The sequence below is a fragment of the Hemiscyllium ocellatum genome, chromosome 12 (genome assembly GCF_020745735.1).
Source record: "Hemiscyllium ocellatum isolate sHemOce1 chromosome 12, sHemOce1.pat.X.cur, whole genome shotgun sequence".
NCBI lineage: Eukaryota > Metazoa > Chordata > Chondrichthyes > Orectolobiformes > Hemiscylliidae > Hemiscyllium > Hemiscyllium ocellatum.
In genome coordinates, this window is record NC_083412.1 from 102,521,905 (window position 1) to 102,543,282 (window position 21,378).

The 21,378-nt window shown below is 44.1% G+C and overlaps 1 protein-coding gene across 1 annotated transcript in view; it reads right to left on the reverse strand.

The window, feature by feature from the left end:
* hsf2bp (heat shock transcription factor 2 binding protein) overlaps positions 1 to 21,378 on the reverse strand; it is a 134,012-nt gene that overhangs the window by 37,984 nt on the left and 74,650 nt on the right. Inside the window, exon 6 of the mRNA XM_060832843.1 lies at positions 5,472 to 5,589. Within this exon, the coding sequence (XP_060688826.1) occupies positions 5,472 to 5,589 (118 nt within the window). The remainder of the gene's footprint in view (positions 1 to 5,471; positions 5,590 to 21,378) is intronic.

The following is a 21,378-nucleotide window of genomic DNA, read 5'->3' on the forward strand; positions in this document are numbered from 1 at the left end:
TATCTCCCTGGGTCCCAACATCTCACCTTACTAGTTAAATCCTCCCAAGCTGCTCTAGCAAATGTCCATGCCTGTATATTAATCCCCTTCCAATTTAGGTGCAATCCATACTTCTTGTACAAGTCGCTTCTACCCACAAGGGATTCCAATGATCCAAAAATGTGAATCCTTCTCCCATAAACCAGCTCCTCAGCCATGCATTCATCTGCTCTATCCTCCTATTCCTGCCCTCACTAGCTCGTAACTAGGAGTAATCCAGATATTACTACTCTCGAGGACCTCCTTTTAAAATTTCTACCTGACTCTCTGTAATCTCTCTTCAGAATCTCAACCTTTCCCCTTCCTATGTCATTGGTTCCAATAAATCCCAACTGATCCTGGGGATTGGTCCACCTGAATATCTTTTAGCCTAACCAGCACATCTTTCCTTCTTATGTCAATGTGATCCAGAGTAAGCAAACTTCTATCTTTAATCTAAACATTCATTATGTCCCTCTCCTCAGTGAACACTGATGCAAAGTAATCATTGAGAATCTTACCCATTTTCTCAGGTTCAACACACAACCTTCCTTCCTTATCCTTTAGTGGCCCAACCCCTTCTCCAGTTACCCTCTTGCTTCTTATATATGAGTAAAAGGCCTTGGGATTCTCCTTAATTTTGTTTGCTAAAGTTATTTCTTGACTGCTTTTAGCCTATTTGATTGCTCAGTTAAGACTGGTCCTACTCTCCTGATATTCTGTTCTGTTCCTAGTTGCCTGGACCTTATGTATGCTTCTCTTTTCCTCTTGGCTAGTCATAGAGTCATAGAGATGTACAGCATGGAAACAGACCCTTCGGTCCAACCCGTCCATGCCGACCAGATATCCCAACCCAATCTAGTCCCATCTGCCAGCACCCCGCCCATATCCCTCCAAACCCTGTCTATTCATATACCATCCAAATGCCTCTTAAATGTTGCAATTATACCAGCCTCCACCACATCCTCTAACAGCTCATTCCATACACGTATCATCCTCTGCGGCAAAAAGTTGCCCCTTAGGTCTCTTTTATATCTTTCCCCTCTCACCCTAAACCTATGCCCTCTAGTTCTGGACTCCCCGACCCCAGAGAAAAGACTTTGCCTATTTATCCTATCCATGCCACTCATAATTTTGTAAACCTCTATAAGGTCACCCCTCAGCCTCCGACGCTCCAGGAAAAACAGCCCCAGCGAATTCAGTCTCTCCTTGTAGCTCCAATCTTCCAACCCTAGCAACATCCTTGTAAATCTTTTCTGAACTCTTTCAATTTTCACAACATATTTCCAAGAGGAAGGGGACCAGAATTGCATGCAATATTCCAACAGTGGCCTAACCAATGTCCTGTACAGCCGCATCATGACCTCCCAGTTCCTGTACTCAATACTCTGACCAACAAAGGAAAGCATACCAAACGCCTTCTTCATTATCCTATATACCTGCAACTCCACTTTCAAGGAGCTATGAACCTGCACTCCAAGATCTCTTTGTTCAGCAACACTCCCTAGGACCTTATCATTAAGTGTATAAGTCCTGCTAAGATTTGCTTTCCCAAAATGCTGCACCTTGCAGTTATCTGAATTAAACAACATCTGCCATTTCTCAGCCCATTTCCCCATCTGGTCCAGATCCTGTTGTAATCTGAGGTAACCCTTTTTGCTGTCCACTACACCTCCAATTTTGGTGTCATCTGTAAACTTATTAACTGTACCTCATATGCTAACTGCTCCCAAGCTACATTTCCCATCTCCTGCCAAATATTGACATAATTAACCTTGGCCCAGTTTAGTGCTCTTCCCTTAGGACGACTCTCATCTTTGTCTACGAGTATTCTAAAACTTACAGAATTGTGGTCACTGTTCCCAAAGAAATCCCCCACTGCAACATCTACCACCTGGCCTGGCTCATTCCTCAACACCAGTTCCAACACATTCCGTTCCCTCGTCAGACTATTGACATACTGCTCTAGAAAACTTTCCTGGACGCTCCTTACAAATTATGGCCTATCCAGACCTCTGACACTAAGTGTATCTTTGTCAATGTTGAGAAAATTAAAATCTCCCATCACCACCACCCTGTTGCTTTATCATCTTTCCATAATCTGTTTACCTATTTGTCCTTCTACCTCACGCTCACTGTTGGGAGGTCTGTATTACAGCCCCACCAATGTAACTGCACTCTTCTTATTTCTCAGCTCTACCCATAATGCCTCACTGCTCAAGCCCTCCATTGTGTCCTCCTTTATCACAGCTGTAATATTATCCCTGACCAGCAATGCAACTCTTCCCCTCTTTTTACTTCCTTCCCTGTCCTGTCTGAGGCATCGATAACCTGGAACATCTAGTTGCCAATCATGCCCTTCCTTCAACCAAGTCTCTGTGATCACAATAACATCATACTCCCAGGCATAAATCCAAGCCCTCAGTTCTTCTGCCTTAACCATTATACCCCTTACATTAAAGCATATGTACATCAGGCTGCCAGTTCTTTTGCGTTCATCTGCTTTCTGCCTACTCTTCCCCTTATTAATGCTAACTTCATGATTCTTTCAGTCTCTAGTTTCCACCTCACTGTTTACTAGTCTTCTCTTCTGGTTCCCAACCCCCTGCCACATTAGTTTAAAACCTCCTCATTGGTGGCCATGTTGATCTTTAAAGGGCCTTAATCCCTTCCTCGTTACCCTTTTGCCCTTAATGTAAATCAAGAATCTCTTTAGAATCTCCTTAACTCTATTTGCCACAGCTAACTCATGTTCCCTTTTCACCACCCTCATTTCCCTCTTAAGTACACTCCTCCTGCCCTTATACTATTCTAGAGATTCATTCAAACCCAGTATTATGCCTCCTTCTGTTTGTTGACAGAAGCCTCAGTTTCTCTACTGATCCAGCATTTCCTGCACCTACCAGCCTTGCCATTCTGTCTTTGAACTCTTGTTATCAAATTTTTAAAGCCCTCCCAATTTCCAACCATCCCTTTGTGCTTCAGATTTCTGAAGCCTTTCCTCATTTAGAACAGAATCTATGTCTCACTTCTGACCAAGGTGCATAACCTCACACTTTGCCACATTGTATTCCATATGCTACTTCATTGTCTACTAGCTGAGCATGTCCAGTTCCTTCTGTAGGTAAAAACAATGACTGCAGACACTGGAAACCAGAGTCTAGATGAGAGTTTTTTTTTCTCACTTATCTCTCCACCCTTCAGGCTCTCTGCCTGTATTCCTGATGAAGGGCTTTTGCCCAAAACATCGATTTTAATGCTCCTCAGATGCTGCCTGAACTGCTGTGCTTTTCCAGCACCACTCTAATCTAGAGGAGAAAGTGAGGTCTGCAGATGCTGGAGATCAGAGCTGAAAATGTGTTGCTGGAAAAGCGCAGCAGGTCAGGCAGCATCCAAGGAACAGGAGATTCGACGTTTCGGGCATAAGCCCTTCTTCAGAATTCCTGAAAAAGGGCTTATGCCCGAAACGTCGAATCTCCTGTTCCTTGGATGCTGCCTGACCTGCTGCGCTTTTCCACTCTAATCTAGACCCCAGTTCCTTCTGTAGCCTCCCTGCTTCCTTCCATTTATGTTTGTGCCACTTGTGGACTGAGCGACAATGCCCTCATTTCTTTGTCCACATCATTTTTGTGGAACATGAATAATGTTTGTCCCAACATTGACCCCTGTGGAACTCCACTAGACACCGGCTGCCATCCCGAAAAAGACCCCTTTACCCCCACTCTCTGCCTTCTTCCAGTCAGCCAATCCTCTATTCACGCCAGTTACTGACCCCTAAAACCATTACCAATAATGCACCTTTGGACTGTGATCGGATTGGACTTTCTCGGTAATGTGATTGCAAGTTTTGAGGGGAGGGGACAGGAAAACAATAGACAGCCTATTTTGAGAAGTTTCTCTGACACATTGCTACCACTACAGAAGTTTCTTATAGGCAGTTGGAGACTTGATCAATTGTTCATTGCACAAAAAGTGGTATCCAATTAAACTGATCATGACCTCAATTATATTTGATGTTGGGGGGGGGTGGTCGGTGAACAAGCACATTTCCACTAGTAGAACGGCCCAATTATTGCATGCGAAGGCTGCCATCTATGTGGATGAGGTCTCCCTGTGGCTGGCGGGGAACCACTGGTGCTGACTGGTGGCACGGTGGCTCAGTGGTAAGCACTGCAGCCTCACAGCACCAGGGACCCAGGTTCTATTCCAGTCTTGGGTGACTGTCTGTGTGGAGTTTGCACATTCTCCCTGTGTCTGCGTGGGTTTGCTCCAGTTTCCTCCCACAGTCAAAGAGGTGCAGGTCAGGTGAATTGACCACGCTAAATTGTCCATAGTGTTAGTCAGAGGGAGATGGGTCTGGGTGGGTTGTTCTTCGGAGGGTCGGTGTGGACTTGTTGGGCTGAAGGGCCTGTTTCCACACTGTGGGGAATCTAATCTAATTATACTGATCTATGCCTCATTGATAGATCTGCAGTCAGAAAATGCCAAATTCACACCTCAATTAATTCCTTAAATTTCCCTCTGAATTAACAGCATTGGCCCTTGTAATCTAAATTTCAAATACATAGATCCGAAGGTGCCTCCATACTAAAACACTCATATGACACCCAACTGCTTGCAGCGGCTCTCATATCTCTCAGTCGGGCTGCCAAGGTGGCCCTCCAATTAGGACGGTAGCATTGGGACTGATTTCAATCTGCTGGAACACTGCCATTAAGTGTAAACTTGGGATCCCCAACTGGTCCTGAAGTGAGTGTGATAATCCATCCCAATAAATATTCCATCTTTAATTTGTGGTTGGCTTAACATCCTGGTGTTTGTAATCAATGCCGTCATTAATAAAACCTTGGAAAACTTTACTAAGTGTTCTGTTAAATATTCTACCATCTTCAAAGATATATGCACACTTAGCTCTCAGTTCTTGTATATTAATATTGTACTATTTAGCTTGAATTATCTGATAATTCTTCTTGCTAAAATGTATTACCTCACATCTTTCCACATTAAATTTCATCTGCCATGAACCCTCTCATTCTGCCAGCCAATACTTTTTTCCAGTCTATCATTATACTCCTCGATGATTACTACACTTTGGAACTTCATGGGATCTGTATGTTCACAAAATTGTGACTTGTACCCACAGTTCCAAGTTATTAGTTGAACAAATGCTTTATTAAGCAGAACTTCAAACACACTGCAGAAGAAGGGAAGATTGAGAAGAACCTGAGCCTTGGTGTCACCTGATTAGAACATCAAGAATATTCATCACTAGGAAGCACTATACAGCTTTTCCAGAAAGTTACAACTCAGGTTCAGTTGCATTTAGAAGGAGACTTAATATTTGAAGAATAAAGGAACTCTTTCATGATGGATGGTCTTATTTTTATTGCTATGCAAGTCAATTCAAGTAGGTTTATGCAAAATAGTAGATCAGATCTTGACCCAAAACTCACACTTTCAGCTTGGTGCATAGACCTGCCTTCATTTCTGCCAGGAGCTGTAACAGTGTTTCCAAAAGAATTTGAGAAGAATTAACCAAGAACTCCCGACCACAGGCCACAGCAGCCACATCTGTAATTAACAAAAAGATCGTAAATAATTTCAAAAAGTCACTATAAATGAAAGATTGGATTTTCATCCACGTAGATAGACTATCACAAGTAAATTGAAAGTGCACTCCCGTGTTAGTGATCTGACTGTAACTGGATTCCTGAAGAAGGGCTTATGCCCGAAATGTCGAATCTCCTGTTCTGTAGATGCTGCCTGACCTGCTGCGCATTTCCAGCAGCACATTTTCAGATCTGACTGTAACTGTCAATCTGACTTTAATATTGTCAAGATGGAAGAATAATGTCAAAATCATGCCTCGATATGGCTTTTAGTTTGATTAGGAAAGGAAGTAAATTAAGCAATGAGTGTACTAACTGGAAAGGCACACGGCCATTTTTGAGGGCGTGAAACAAGTACAATGATAATTCAGTTAAGTTGTTGGTAGAAGGTTCAATTTGGCAGAGAACTCCAAATTTTAATGAGCTATATTGATGTGCTGTCAAAAAGTGGGAAAAGGAAGCTAGGAAAGCCTCATAGGAAAGATGCAGGCTTAATGAAAGGAACAGGCATTGGCACTGAGTAGCATATCTAATGGGGGAGGGGCACAGAAACATAGAAAATAGGAACAGTAGTAAGCCATTTAGCCTTTGAGCCTACTCCAGCATTCATTATGACCATGGCCGATGATTCAGTTCAAGAGTCGGTTTCTGCTTCTCCCCCGTATCCTTTGATCCCTTTCGCCCCAAGTGTTATATCCAATTCATACTTGAAATCACATCATATTTTGGCTTCGATTGCTTTCTGTGGTAGCGAGTTCCATAGGCACACCATTCTCTGGGTGAAGAAATCTCTCTCCTCATCTGAGGCGTAAATGGTTTTCATTATAATCTTAAAACTTTGAACTCTGGTTTGGACACCGCTGCCATCAGGAACATCCTTCCCACACCAACAGTGCCCACTAACTCAGCTTGTACAAATCACACTAAAGCATTTCTGCATTCCCCTCACAACTCACTCACCCACTCAGCTCCATGTCATCTCCAACTTTGGAGATATTATATTTAGTTCCCGCATCCAAAACATTAGTACACACTTTGTGAATAGCTGGTGCCTTAGCACTGATGCCTGTGATATCCTATTAATCAAGGCATGCCATTCGGAAAAAGACTCATTTATTCCTATGCAGCTTCATCTTTAATTGCAGCGAGGACAGAGAGAACAAGGCCTGCCGGGAAGGTAAGCACACTGTTTAAAAAGTTTCACCTAGAAGTCCGCGGCTCCATTTTAATTGCAGCGAGGGTGGAGAGGGCAAGGACCAGGGGGCTGGCGGGAAGGTACACAAACCATTTTAAAAGCTAATATATTCGGGCAGTGGCTGAACCGAAGACTCTACCCGTGCAGTATCTCCCACCCGCCCTCCTCCTCTAACCAAAAAAAAAGGAACTTTGTGGTGTGTTGATACGATAAGGATTTTGGGAAGTTAAGGTAAGTTGGTTAAAAAAACTTCTCTTTCCTTTCTCGTAACTTTAGCCTCAACTGAGGGAAAATTTAATATTAAAAATGGCAGGAGATCTCAGACCTGTGTTATGCTCCTTTTGCTCAATGTGGGAGTTCAGGGACACAGCTGGTGTCCCTGGCCCCTTCACGTGCACCAAATGTGTCCACATGTAGCTGCTGTTTGACTGCATGATGGCTCTGGAGCTGTAGATGGACTCACTTTGGAGCATACGTGATGCTGAGGGGGTCATGGATAGCATGTTTAGTGATTTGGTCACACCACAGATTAGGACTGCTGAGGGAGAAAGGGAATGGGTGACCAAAAGGCAGAGAAAGAGCAGGAAGGCAGTGCAGGAGTCCCCCGTGGTCATCTCTTTCCAAAACAGGTATACTGTTTTGGATTCTGTTGGGGGAGATGGCTCACCAGGGGAAGGCAGCAGTAGCCGGGTTAATGACACCGCAGCTGGCTCTGCTGTACAGAAGGGCAGGAAAAAGTGGCGGGTATGTTGCCTTCCAGGCACGTGGATCAGGGATGTCTCGGATCGATTGCAGAAAATTCTCAGGAGGAAGGGTGAACAGCCAGTTGTCATGGTGCATGTGGGCATCAATGATATAGGTTAAAAAAAACAAGATGAGGTCCTACACGAAGAATTTAGGGAGTTAGGAACCAAGTTAAATGGTACAGCCTCGGAGGTAATAATCTCAGGATTGCTACCAGTACTACGTGCTAGTCAGAGTAGGAATGAGAGAATATTCAGAATGAAGGCTTAGCTTGAGAGAGGGGGCAGGAGGGAGGTGTTCAGATGTTTGGATATTGGGACTGGCTCTGGGGGAGGTGGGACTATTACAAATTGGATGGTCTACACATGGGCCGGACTGGAACTAATGTCCTTGGGAGTGCTTTTCCTAATGCTGTTGGGAAGAGTTTAAACTAATGTGGCAGGGGGATGGGAACCAAATGAGGAGGTTAATGGACAGGAAGGAGGTCGTAGTTAAAGCCTGTAAAGAACTAGATAATGAAGTAAGCGTGACTAAGGGGAAGTATAGGCAGGAAGCGGTGGGTCAATACAGGGGGACTGGTGGTCTGAGGTGCATTTGTTTTAATGCAACAAGTATAGTAGATAAGGCAGATGAACTTAGGGCTTAGATTAGTACCTGGGAGTATGATGTTATTGCTATAACTGAGACGTGGTTGAGGGAAGAGCATGATGGCAACTATATATCCCAGGATATCGATGCTTCAGGCAGGATAGAGAGGGAGGTAAAAGGGGTGGAGGAGTTGCATTACTGGTCAAAGAAGATATCGCAGAGGTACTGAAGGAGGGCACTATGGAGGACTCGAACAGTGAGATAATTTGGACTGAGCTCAGAAATAGGAAAGGTGTGGTAATAATATTGGGGCTGTACTATAGGCCTTCCAACAGTGAGTAAGAGATAGAGGTATAAAGTTTGTGCGAAGATTTGTAGCTCGGGTGCTTGTTGTAGTGGTTCTGTTCGCCAAGCTGGAAGTTTTAGTTGCAAACGTTTCGTCCCCTGGCTAGGAGACATCATCAGTGCTCTGGAGCCTCCTGCGAAGCGCTTCTTTGATGTTTCTTCCGGTATTTATAGTGGTCTGTCCTTGCCGCTTCCGGGTGTCAGTTTCAGTTGTCCGCTGTAGTGGTTGGTATATTGGGTCCAGGTCGATGTGTTTGTTGATGGAGTTTGTGGATGAATGCCATGCCTCTAGGAATTCCCTGGCTGTTCTCTGTCTGGCTTGCCCTATGATAGTAGTGTTTTCCCAGTCGAATTCATGTTGCTTGTTGTCTGAGTGTGTGGCTATTAGGGATAGCTGGTCGTGTCGTTTCGTGGCTAGTTGGTGTTCATGTATGCGGATTGTTAGCTGTCTTCCTGTTTGTCCTATATAGTGTTTTGTGCAGTCCTTGCATGGTATTTTATAAACTACATTAGTTTTGCTCATGTTGGGTATTGGCTCCTTTGTTCTAGTAAGTTGTTGTCTGAGCGTGGCTGTTGGTTTGTGTGCTGTTATGAGTCCTAAGGGTCGCAGTAGTCTGGCTGTCAGTTCTGAAACGCTCCTGATGTATGGTAGTGTGGCTAGTCCTTTTGGTTGTGGCATGTCCTCGTTCCGTGGTCTATCTCTTAGGCATCTGTTGATAAAGTTGCGCGGGTATCCGTTTTTGGCGAATACCTTGTATAGGTGTTCCTCTTCCTCTTTTTGCAGTTCTGGTGTACTGCGGTGTGTTGTAGCTCTTTTGAATAGTGTCCTGGTGCAGCTTCGTTTGTGTGTGTTGGGGTGGTTACTTTAGGACTTGGCCTGTGTGTGTTGTTTTCCTGTGTACCCTTGTGGTGAATTCTCCGTTCGGTGTTCTCTGTACTATCACGTCTAGGAATGGGAGTTGGCTATCCTTTTCTACTTCTCTCGTGAATCGGATTCCTGTGAGTGTGGCGTTGATGATCCGGTGTGTTTTTTCTATTTCCGTGTTTTTGATGATTACGAATGTGTCATCGACATATCTGACCCAGAGTTTGGGTTGAATTTGCGGTAGGGCTGTTTGTTCTAACCTTTGCATAACTGCCTCTGCTATGAGTCCCGAGATTGGTGATCCCATGGGTGTTCCGTTGATTTGTTCGTATATCTGATTGTTGAATGTAAAGTGTGTAGTGAGGCACAAGTCCAGTAGTTTAAGTATGCCGTCTTTGTTGATTGGTTCCGCTTCCTGTTTTCTGTTCTGTATGTCCAGTAGGTTGGCTATTGTTTCTCTGGCTAGGGTTTTGTCAATCGAAGTGAACAGTGCCGTCACGTCGAATGAGATCATGGTTTCTTCTTTGTCTATATGTGTATTCCTGATGGCGTCCAAGAATTCCTGTGTTGATTGTATGGAGTGTTTGGATCCGCTGACCAGGTGTTTCAGTTTCTGTTGTAGTTCTTTGGCCAGTTTGTATGCTGGTGTCCCTGGTAGTGATACTATGGGTCTGAGTGGGATGTCTGGTTTGTGTACTTTGGGTAGTCCAGAGAATCTGGGGGTGTTGTTGCTTTCCGGTTTCATTCTTCGTAGGTCCGCTTTGGTTATCTGTCCATTTTTTTGTAGATTCCTTAGTGTGTTATTTATTCTATTGGTGAGTTGTGGTGTGGGGTCAGAATCCTTCATTTGGTAGGTGTTAGTGTCTGCTAGTAGGTGTTGTGCTTTTTTGATGCAATCTGATTTATCTAGGATGACAGTCATTCTGCCTTTATCTGCTGGTAGTATGATTATGTTCTTATCATTTCTTAGTGCTTTCAGTGCTTCCCTCTCCTTGGTGTTGAGGTTATGTGTTTGTCTTTTTCTTATCATCATAGGTACGACCGTTTGTCTCACTGTTTGTTGTGTCTCTTCAGTCAGTCCATTGTTCCTGAGTGTGCATTCTAGTGCTGCTAGGAAGTCTGCTGTCTTGGCGTCCCTGTGGTTGTAGTTGAGTCCCTTGGTCAGTATAGTTCTATCCGTGTCTGTGAGCTGTCTGTGGGAGAGGTTTTTAACCCAGGTGTGTGTTGTAGTGTCCTCTTTTTTGTGTGTTAGTTTGGCCAGTTTTTCTTTTAGTGCCGTTTTTTTTGCGATGTGTTGTCTTTTTCTGTCCTATAGTGACAGCTTGTTCTATGGTCCGGGTCCATTCATGATTAGCGGTCTTTGAAATTAACGACTTTTGGCGTGCAATTTCTTGTTTGCATTTGTGCAGTCGGTTGTGAGCGTCTGTGATCATTACCTGGATCATCCTGAGTCCGTTCTGCTTGGCTGTTTCCCTGGCTTGTGGATTATTGACTGGTGGTCTGTACCTGACACATTGTGGGAGGATTTGATTCTTTCGGCAAACGTGATAGTACAGAGAACACCGAACGGAGAATTCACCACAAGGGTACACAGGAAAACAACACACATAGGCCAAGTCCTAAACTATGAAAGTAACCACCCCAACACACACAAACGAAGCTGCATCAGGTCACTATTCAAAAGAGCTACAACACACTGCAGTACACCAGAACTGCAAAAAGAGGAAGAGGAACACCTATACAAGGTATTCGCCAAAAACGGATACCCGCGCAACTTTATCAACAGATGCCTAAGAGATAGACCACGGAACGAGGACATGCCACAACCAAAAGGACTAGCCACACTACCATACATCAGGAGCGTTTCAGAACTGACAGCCAGACTACTGCGACCCTTAGGACTCATAATGGCACACAAACCAACAGCCACGCTCAGACAACAACTTACTAGAACAAAGGAGCCAATACCCAACATGAGCAAAACTAATGTAGTTTATAAAATACCATGCAAGGACTGCACAAAACACTATATAGGACAAACAGGAAGACAGCTAACAATCCGCATACATGAACACCAACTAGCCACGAAACGACACGACCAGCTATCCCTAGTAGCCACACACTCAGACAACAAGCAACATGAATTCGACTGGGAAAACACTACTATCATAGGGCAAGCCAGACAGAGAACAGCCAGGGAATTCCTAGAGGCATGGCATTCATCCACAAACTCCATCAACAAACACATCAACCTGGACCCAATATACCAACCACTACAGCGGACAACTGAAACTGACACCCGGAAGCGGCAAGGACAGACCACTATAAATACCGGAAGAAACATCAAAGAAGCGCTTCGCAGGAGGCTCCACAGCACTGATGATGTCTCCTAGCCAGGGGACGAAACGTTTGCAACTAAAACTTCCAGCTCGGCGAACAGAACCACAACAGATAGAGGTATAAATATGTAGAGAGATCATAGGAAGATGTAAGAGCAATAGGGTGGTGGTGATAGGAGATTTTAACTTTCCCAAAGTTGACTGGGATTCACTGAACGTTAGAGCAGAATTTGGAAGGAGCATTCAGGAGGGTTTTCTAGAGCAGTATGCAAGTAGTCCAACTTGTGAAAGGGCCATACTGGACCTGTGTTAGGCAATAAGCCTGGCCAGGTGATTGAAGTTTCAGTGGAAGATTACTTTGGGAATAGTGATCACAACTCCATAACTTTTAAGATACTCACGGACAAAGACAAGAGTGGTCCTAAAAGAAGAGTGTTAAATTGTAGAAGGCCGACTATACCAAAATTCGGCAGGAGTGGGGAATCTAGATTAGGAGCAACTGTTTGAAGGAACATCTACATTCGATATGTGGGAAGCTTTTAAAGTGAGGTAGATTAGAGTTCAGGAGAGATATGTTTTTATGAAAGTGAGGGATAGAAATGGCAAGATTAGGGAACCATAGATGACAGGTGAAACTGAGAGACTAGCTAAGAGGAAAAAGGAAGTGTACGTAAGGTCTAAGCAACTGCTGTCAGACGAAGCTTTGGAAGGATATTGGGACTGTAGGACCAACCTGAAATGAGGACTGGAGAGGGCTAAAAGATGTCATGAGATAACCTTAGCAAGCACGGTTAAGGAAAACCCCAAAGCCTTTTATTCCTTCACAAGTCTCCAGTTCTGGATAGGATCTATCCCAGGTTACTGAGGGAAGAGAGAGAGGAAATAGCTGGGGCTTTAACAGATATCTTTGCAGCAACCTTAAAAACAGGGGAGGTCCCAGAGGACGGGGGAATTGCTATTGTTGTCCCCTATTTTAAGAAGGGTAGCAGGGATAATCTAAGTAATTACAGAACTGTGAGCTTTACATCAATGGTAGGGAAGCTACTGGAGAAGATTCTAAAGGTTAGGATGTATACTCATTTGGAAGAAAATGGGCTTATCAGTAATAGGCAGCATGGTTTTGTGCAGGGAAGGTCATGTCTTACAAACCTAATAGAATTCTTTGAAGAGAAGACAAAGTTGATGAGGGAAAGGATGTAAATATTACACACATGGACTTTAGTACGACGTTTGATAAGGTTCCCCAAATTCCTCCCCATCTAAGCTCTTAATACTATGGTAGGCCTGGTCTACGTTTGCAAAGTTGAAATAACCTAAGTTACAATGCTATAATTTTTGTAGCTATCTGTGATCTCCCTACTTAATTGCTCCTCAATTTCCTGCTGACTCTTGTGATGGCCCTGTGATGAGTCAGCTGAGTTTCTGGTCAATTGTAACCCCAAGGATGTTGATAGTGGGGGAATTCAGTGATAGGAACACCACTGAATGTTGACAGGTGATGATTAGGTTATCTCATTTTGGAGATGGCCATTGGTTGGTGCAAGATTGGCCCATGTTTGAAAGACACAAAATGGCCAACAAGGGTTAAATGAATTAAACAGCCTGCTCCAGCATTTAAGCGAAACTTAATGGTACCTCTGAACAAGCTAAATAGGAGATCCTACAAGTGACTTTCCGAGATGCTTTGCTAAGAGGATATCTAAGGATAAAACACAAGTTCATTAAAATACGACATGTGATTGATTCTAGCCTCATTAATGAAAGGATCTTGTCCCAATCGTTAGCATCACCAGTTCGAACAAGGGGTGTAAAATCTCAACCCATAAACCAGTCAGCCTAACTCATAAAACAGCTATGAAACAACAGCTAAGGTTATTTTGTAGTAATTAGTTATTTCTTTGACGTTATTCACAATATTAAGAAATAGGTTGTCGTTAAAGATTCTTGGGATAATCATAGAAATAGATTTCAACATAATTTTAGATACATATATAACTAAAGTATAATAGAAGAATTAGGGAATAAACATTTAAATCTAGATGTAAATGTTAACTAGACCCAGGCCTGGCATGTTCTGAATGAAATAGATTGTTCATAACTTACTAATTAAAAATTACAACTAACTTGATATTGGGAAATTAATACTACTACTCTGTCTTTTGTATTTTTTAAATTTATAATTGGGACAGTTGAAAATGTAAGAGGAATAACAGAATTCATAGAGATAGCACATGGACCACAATGAATAACAGAATTCAAGCAGTCCTTAGAGATAAGCAAGTCTGGGTCAGACTTGAAAGAGTATAACCAGTAACTTTGGAATGTGAATTAATAGGATGCATAGAAAGATCCCAAGGCCCAGCGATTTCAACATCTATTAAACACCATGAGATCATGGGAACGTGGGGCTGTCCATAGGAATACCAACATTGATTAGGTGTTTCACAGGATTGGGGTGCATGGAATAAGTGGGGGAGGACACAATGACCATGCTGTATGTGATTACAGTAATACAAAATGTATAAAACTGCTGTATTTCACTGTAAAAATCAGATTGCATCATTGATGTCTCTTCCAATCTGAGCTGTAGATCAAGGGAACGATTGGGTTCTCATGTTGAAGCCAGATTCTGGGAAGATCTTTTGGCCCTCTCCCTTCATTAACCAATTGCTGCTTGAATAAAAATCTGGCACTTGCCTGAATCTTGCTTTCCTCCTCGGTCTTTGTTCCTGGTTGGGGTTTTTGCTCCTACAGATTGGCGAGGCAGCCAGGAACCTCTGCTTGAGGCTGGCATATCTTGGGCAATGACTTAGGTGAGTATATTTATTTACCACACTTTTAGATGGCGTGGCAGTCAGTGTGTAAGATGTTCTGTCAGTCAGGGCAAAGAAAAACGTTTTTAATTGGTGTGAGCAGGAGTAGACAGAATTATACGTGCGGTGGTAGGAAGTCTAGATTAGAGTGGTGCTGGAAAAGCACGCAGGTCAGGCAGCAACCGAGGAGCAGGAAAATCGACGTTTTGGACAGGAGCCTTGGTGGTGGTAGGGAGTGCCCAGTGTGAAAGCGAGTAGAAAAGAGATGTGATGGGTACGTGAAAAAGAGTGAGGCAGTCTGCCTCAGGTGTGAAAGGAAACGTGAAAAAAGATTAATAAGAGTTTGAAAATCCTCGAGCAAAAACAAAACTATAAATAGAAGCAGCACACCTGGCTGGGAGGGCAGGAGAATGGCAGAAAAGAACTGGGAAGAAACCCACTGGTGTCCAGACCAGTCTGTTCTGCAGACAGTGTTTAGAAAAAACAAAGTACTAATTAAAGACATGACAGAGATGGTTGGAATTGTGAGGGAACTGGTAGCTAGATCAGCAGAAAGAAAAGGGACCAAAGGATTAATCATCCAAATGGCTCTGTTTAAGCAGAATGCCAAAAAGGCACACAAACCAAGCTAAAATAGCTGCAGTGTTCATAAGTTAGAAAGAGAGAGAGAGGGGGAGACGGCTTTTTGTGCTAGGTAAAAACAAGGGCTGCAGATGCTGGAAACTAGAGTCTAGATTATAGTGGTGTCAGGCAGCATCCAAGGAGCAGGAAAATCGATGTTTTGGGCAAAAGCCCTTCATCAGGCTTTTTGTGCTAGTTCACTGAATCTTGCAGAAATGTTAATTCTTTGTGGTCTGGTCTGAATGCACCTTTGTTGATGGTTACTTAATGTTGTCTTGGAACAAACTTGGTTAGAGACAAAAAAAACTGCAGATGCTGGAATCCAAAGCAGACAGGTAGGAGGCTGGAAGAACACAGTAAGCCAGGCAGCATCAGGAGGTGGAGAAGGCACCATTTTGGGTGTAACCCTTCTTTAGGACAAGCTCTGGCTTGTGGGATGCTACTCAGATAAAATGGGTCGGTCATGATGGGACAACACTCAGATGCTACCCGGGCACTAACATCATCCTCCTCATGGACACAACTAGGGAAGGTGATATTACAGTCCCCACATAGTATTGTCCAACTATTGGAAGCTGGCAAACTGACAGGTGTTATAGACAGCGAGCCAAATGGGAAGCTGCACTGTTGTCAGAAAACAAGCACAGTGAAGTGGTTAAAGATAATAGAGAACCCAGCGAGCTTTGTGAATCAGGAAGGAGAGACACATAGAACAGAAGAAAAGAGGCAGTGTTGAAGAGCCATTAAAGAGACCAGATGAGAAATCCATGTTTGTAGATAGAGCACAGAAGTGTTAGGATGGTAAGGCCCGTACAGGATGGCCCATGGTTAATTTGCAAATGGAGCTTTGGGCAGGAGGAAGGAAAGAAGGATGTCACTCTGCCCAGATAGCTGAACTAAAAGCACTTATTTCTGCCTTAGAGTTAGGGAGAGGACAAAGTGACAGACGAAGGACATCACATTGACTGGGACAACACATCCAGCCTAGGGCAGGCCAAACAGAGACACATATAGGAATTCCTAGAGGCCTGGCATTCTAACTAAACTCCATCAATAAACACATTGATTTAGACCCCCTTGACCATCCTCTGGAAAATCAACCAGAACTGATATCACCCACCTTAAGAGACCAAGACACATAAATAGAAAGCGGGACAGAACACCAGTGCTTCACCGGAGGCTCACTGACGATGTTACCTAGCACGGTGACGAAATGTCTATAAACAATCCTTCCAGCTCAGCGAGCAAACGTACAACCTGAGCTACAAATCTTCTCAAAAATCACAGAGGACAAAAGGTTAACATCTACAGACAATAGATGTGCCTTCATAATGGCATGGCAAAGACAAGATTAAGTTACCTCAAGTGGTAGTATAATTCAACATGAGATCCTAGTCAAGGATATAGTGGCTGCAGCAATTGAACCAAAAGAGGCAGGAGTAATTAAAGTAAAAGCATGCAGTAAGAGTTTCACACCAGAGCAGAACAGGGAATGACTACACAGACAGTGCAGTAAAACCAATGCTAGAACATGCAGTGATAATGATGGCAGCTGTGAGAGAGCAAAAGATCAAAATGATGAATTTACATTTTTAATTTACAAGCTGCAGGTAGCGTACAGGAAAAAAGTAGAATGGATTAAAGACAGGGCAGTGTTAGGAGCAGATGATATTTGGAGAAAAGAAGGTAGCTCCCACACCGTGCTAACAGACTGTATGCAATGTTTTCCATGGATTAGCATACATAGGGAGGGATAAAATGATACAACTAAAATCCAACTGTTGGTGATGGAAAGGATTGGGAAGAAATACAGCCAAATTTTGCCAAAGGTGCACTGCATATGCACAGCCAGAACCAGAACAAGGAATTAAAATTAAAATGAGCTAACAGCCCTGTTCCTGGAAACAAAGAACAAAGAAAATTACAGCACAGGAACAGGCCCTTCAGCCCTCCAAGCCTGCGCCGATCCAGATCCTCTATCTAACCTGCCGCCTATTTCCCTCTGCTCCCTGCCCATTCATGTATCTGTCTAGATACATCTTAAAGGACACTATTGCGTCTGCCTCCACCACCTCCGCTGGCAACATGTTCCAGGCACCCACCACCCTCTGCGTGAAGAACTTTCCACACATGTCTCCCTTAAACTTTTCCCCTCTCACTTTGAACTCGTGACCCTCAGTAATTGAGGCGCCCACTCTGGGAAAAAGCTTCTTGCTTTCAATTCCGTACATATCTCCCAATATTTTGTAGACATCAATCAGACCCCTCTTCAATATCTGCCTTTCTAGTGAAAATAATCCTGATCTATTCAACCTCTCTTCATACCTGGCATCCTCCATACCTGGCAAAATCCTAGTGAATCACCCCAGCACCCTCTCCAAAGCATTCACATCCTTTTGGTATTGCAGTGACCAGAACTGTACACAGTATTCTAAATATGACCGAACCAAAGTCCGATACAACAGTAACAACACTTGGACTCAGTACTTTGCCTAATGAAAGAAAGCATGCCGTATGCATTCTTGACCACTCTATCGACCTATGATTAAAAATGTGTTGCTAGAAAAACGCAGCAGGTCAGGCAGCATCAAAGGAGAAGGAGAATCGACAGCTCAATCAGTACATCGAACATGGAACATAGAATAGTAAAGCATAGGAATGGGCACTTCAGCCCTCGATGTTGTGCCGAACATGATGCCAAATTAAACTAATGCCTTCTGCTGGCCCTTGGTCCATGTTCCTCCAATCCTTGTATGTTTATGTACTTATCTAAAAGCCAGTTAAATTCCCTTACTGTATTTGCTTCAACCACCACCCCAAGCAGTGCATTCCAGACTCCTAGAACTTTTTCTGTAAAAAAAAACTGTCCCTCATGTCTCTTATGAACTTTTCCCCTCTCATCTTAAATGGATGCTTCTTATTATCAGACATTTCAAGTCTGGGATAAAGTTTCTGATGGTCAACCCTATGTATATGCATTTCATAATTTTATAGACTGCTAACAATTCTCCCCTCATTCACTGTCGCTCAAGAGAAAACAACCTGAGGTTTTCTAGCCTCTCCTTGTAATTCATTCCCACTAATCCAGGCAACATCTTGATAAAATTCTTCTGCACCCTCTCCAAAGCCTCCACAGGCTTCTCTAATGTGGCAACTAGAATTGAACGCATTACGTTAAATGTGGCCTAACCAAAGTCTTATAAAGCTGCAACATGACATTCGGATTCTTGTATTCAATTCTCTGACCAATAAAGGCAAGCATGTCGTACACTTTCTTTCCACCCTATCTACTTGCATGGCCACTTTCAGGGAGCTATGGACTTGAACCTCAAGATCCCTCTGTACATCAATGCTGTTCAGGGTCCTGCCATTAACAGTATATTTTCCCTTAACATTTGGTCTCTCAAAGTGCAGCATCTAACACTTATCCAGGTTAAACTCCACCTGCCATTTCTCTGCTCATATCTGCAATTGATCTATAATCTGCTACATCCTTTGACTATCTTCTATACTATTCACAACTTCACTGATCTTTGGATCGTCTGCAAACTTTTCAACCCACCCATTAAATAACCTTTCATCAAAGTCATTTAGATATAACACAATAGCAGAGGTCCCAGTATGGATCTTGCGAACACCGGTCACGGAGCTCCAGCCTGAAAAACACCCTTCCACCACTAAGCTCTATCTTCTATGGGCAAGTCAATTCTGAATCCACGTGGCTAGGTCACTATGGATCCCATACATCTTAGTCTTCTGGATGAGCCTACCATGAGGGACCTTGTTGAAAGCCGTATTAAAATCCATGTTAAACAACATCCACTGCTCTACCCTTATCAATCACCTTCATCACCTCCTTGAAAAGTTCAATTAAGTTAGTAAGACATGACCTGCTCTGCACAAGTCATGCTGACTGTCCTTAATAAGGCCATGCTTTTCCAAATGTAAATCCTATTGCTAAGAATGCCCTCCAATAGCTTCCCAACCACTGATGTGAGACTTACCAGTCTATAGTTTCCCTTCTTGAACAGAGTAACAACAGTAGCTACTTGCTAGTCCTCCAGGACATCTCCAATGCCTAGCGAGAATACAAAGATCCTTTCTTGCCTCCCTCAGAAACTTGGGCTAGATACCATTAGGCCCTGGAGACTTGTCCACTTTAACACTCTTCAAAAGATCCAATAGCCCTTCTTTCTTGATTACTAAATGTCCTAGCATACTAGCTTGCTCCACACAAATCTCAGTCCTCCATATCCTCTGCTCCAAGCACAAGTTCCCTTCTACCTCCTCCCCAGTTATCCTCTTGTATTTAATGTATGCATAGAATGACCTGGGATTCTCTTTCACCCTGTTTAACAAGGTCATTTCATGGCTCCTTCTTGCACTCCTAATTCTCTGCTTGTGTAATTTCTTGTTTTCTTTTTATTCCCCACAGGCCCGGTCTGATTTTAGCTTCCTAAACCTTAACATATTGTAGTGTTGCTGCCAAATCACTTTTGGTAAAAACAATGACTGCAAATGCTGGAAACCAGATTCTGGATTAGTGATGCTGGAAGAACACAGCAGTTCAGGCAGCATCCAAAGTGCAGCGAAATCGACGTTTCGGGGAAAAGCCCTTCATCAGGAATAAAGGCAGTGAGCCTGAAGCGTGGAGAGATAAGCTAGAGGGGGGTGGGGGTGGGGAGAAAGTAGCATAGAGTACAATGGGTGAGTGGCGGAGGGGATGAAGGTGATAGGTCAGGGAGAAGAGGGTGGACTAGATAGGTGGAAAAGAAGATAGGCAGGTAGGACAAGTCCGGACAAGTCATGGTGACAGTGCTGAGCTGGAAGTTTGGAACTAGGGTGAGGTGGGGGAAGGGGAAATGAGGAAACTATTGAAGTCCACATTGATGCCCTGGGGTTGAAATGTTCCAAGACGGAAGATGAGGTGTTCTTCCTCCAGGCGTCTGGTGGTGAGGGAGCGGCGGTGAAGGAGGCCCAGGACCTCCGTGTCCTCGGCAGAGTGGGAGGGGGAGTTGAAATGATGGGCCACAGGGCGGTGTGGTTGATTGGTGCGGGTGTCCCGGAGATGTTCCCTAAAGCGCTCTGCTAGGAGGCGCCCACTCTCCCCAATGTAGAGGAGATCACATCGGGAGCAACGGATACAACAAATGATATTAGTGGATGTGCAGGTAAAACTTTGATGGATGTGGAAGGCTCCTTTAGGGCCTTGGATAGAGGTGAGGGAGGAGGTGTGGGCAAAGGTTTTACAGTTCCTGCGGTGGCAGGGGAAAGTGCCAGGATGGGAGGGTGGGTTGTAGGAGGGGGTGGACCTGACCAGATAGTCACAGAGGAAATGGTCTTTGCGGAAGGCTGAAAGTGGTGGGAAAGGAAATATATCCCTGGTGGTGGGGTCTGTTTGGAGATGGAGGAAATGTCGGCGGATGATTTGGTTTATGCAAAGGTTTGTAGGGTGGAAGGTGAGCACCAGGGGCGTTCTGTCCTTGCTATGGTTGTAGGGGTGGGGTCTGAGGGCGGAGGTGCGGGATGTGGACAAGATGCATTGGAGGGCATCTTTAACCACGTGGGAAGGGAAATTGTGGTCTCTAAAGAAGGAGGCCATCTGGTGTGTTCTATGGTGGAACTGGTCCTCCTGGGAGCAGATACGGCGGAGGTGGAAGAATTGGGAATACGGGATGGCATTTTTGCAAGAGGTAGGGTGGGAAGAGGTGTAATCCAGGTAGCTGTGGGAGTCGGTGGGTTTGTAAAAAATGTCAGTGTCAAGTCGGTCGTCATTAATGGAGATGGAGAGGTCCAGGAAGGGGAGGGAGGTGTCAGAGATGGTCCAGGTAAATTTAAGGTCAGGGTGGAATGTGTTGATGAAGTTGATGAATTGCTCAACCTCCTCGTGGGAACACGATGTGGCGCCAATGCTGACATCAATGTAGCGGAGGAAGAGGTGGGGAGTGGTGCCGGTGTAATTACGGAAGATCAACTGTTCTACGTAGCCAACAAAGAGACAGGCAAAGCTGGGGCCCATACGAGTGCCCATGGCTACCCTTTGGTCTGGAGGAAGTGGGAGGATTCAAAGGAGAAATTATTAAGGGTGAGGACCAGTTCGGCCAAACGAATGAGAGTGTCGGTGGAAGGGTACTGTTAGAGGGATTGGATATCCATGGTGAAGATGAGGCGTTGGGGGCCGGGGATACGGAAGTTTTGGAGGAGGTGGAGAGCGTGGGTGGTGTCTCGAATATATGTGGGG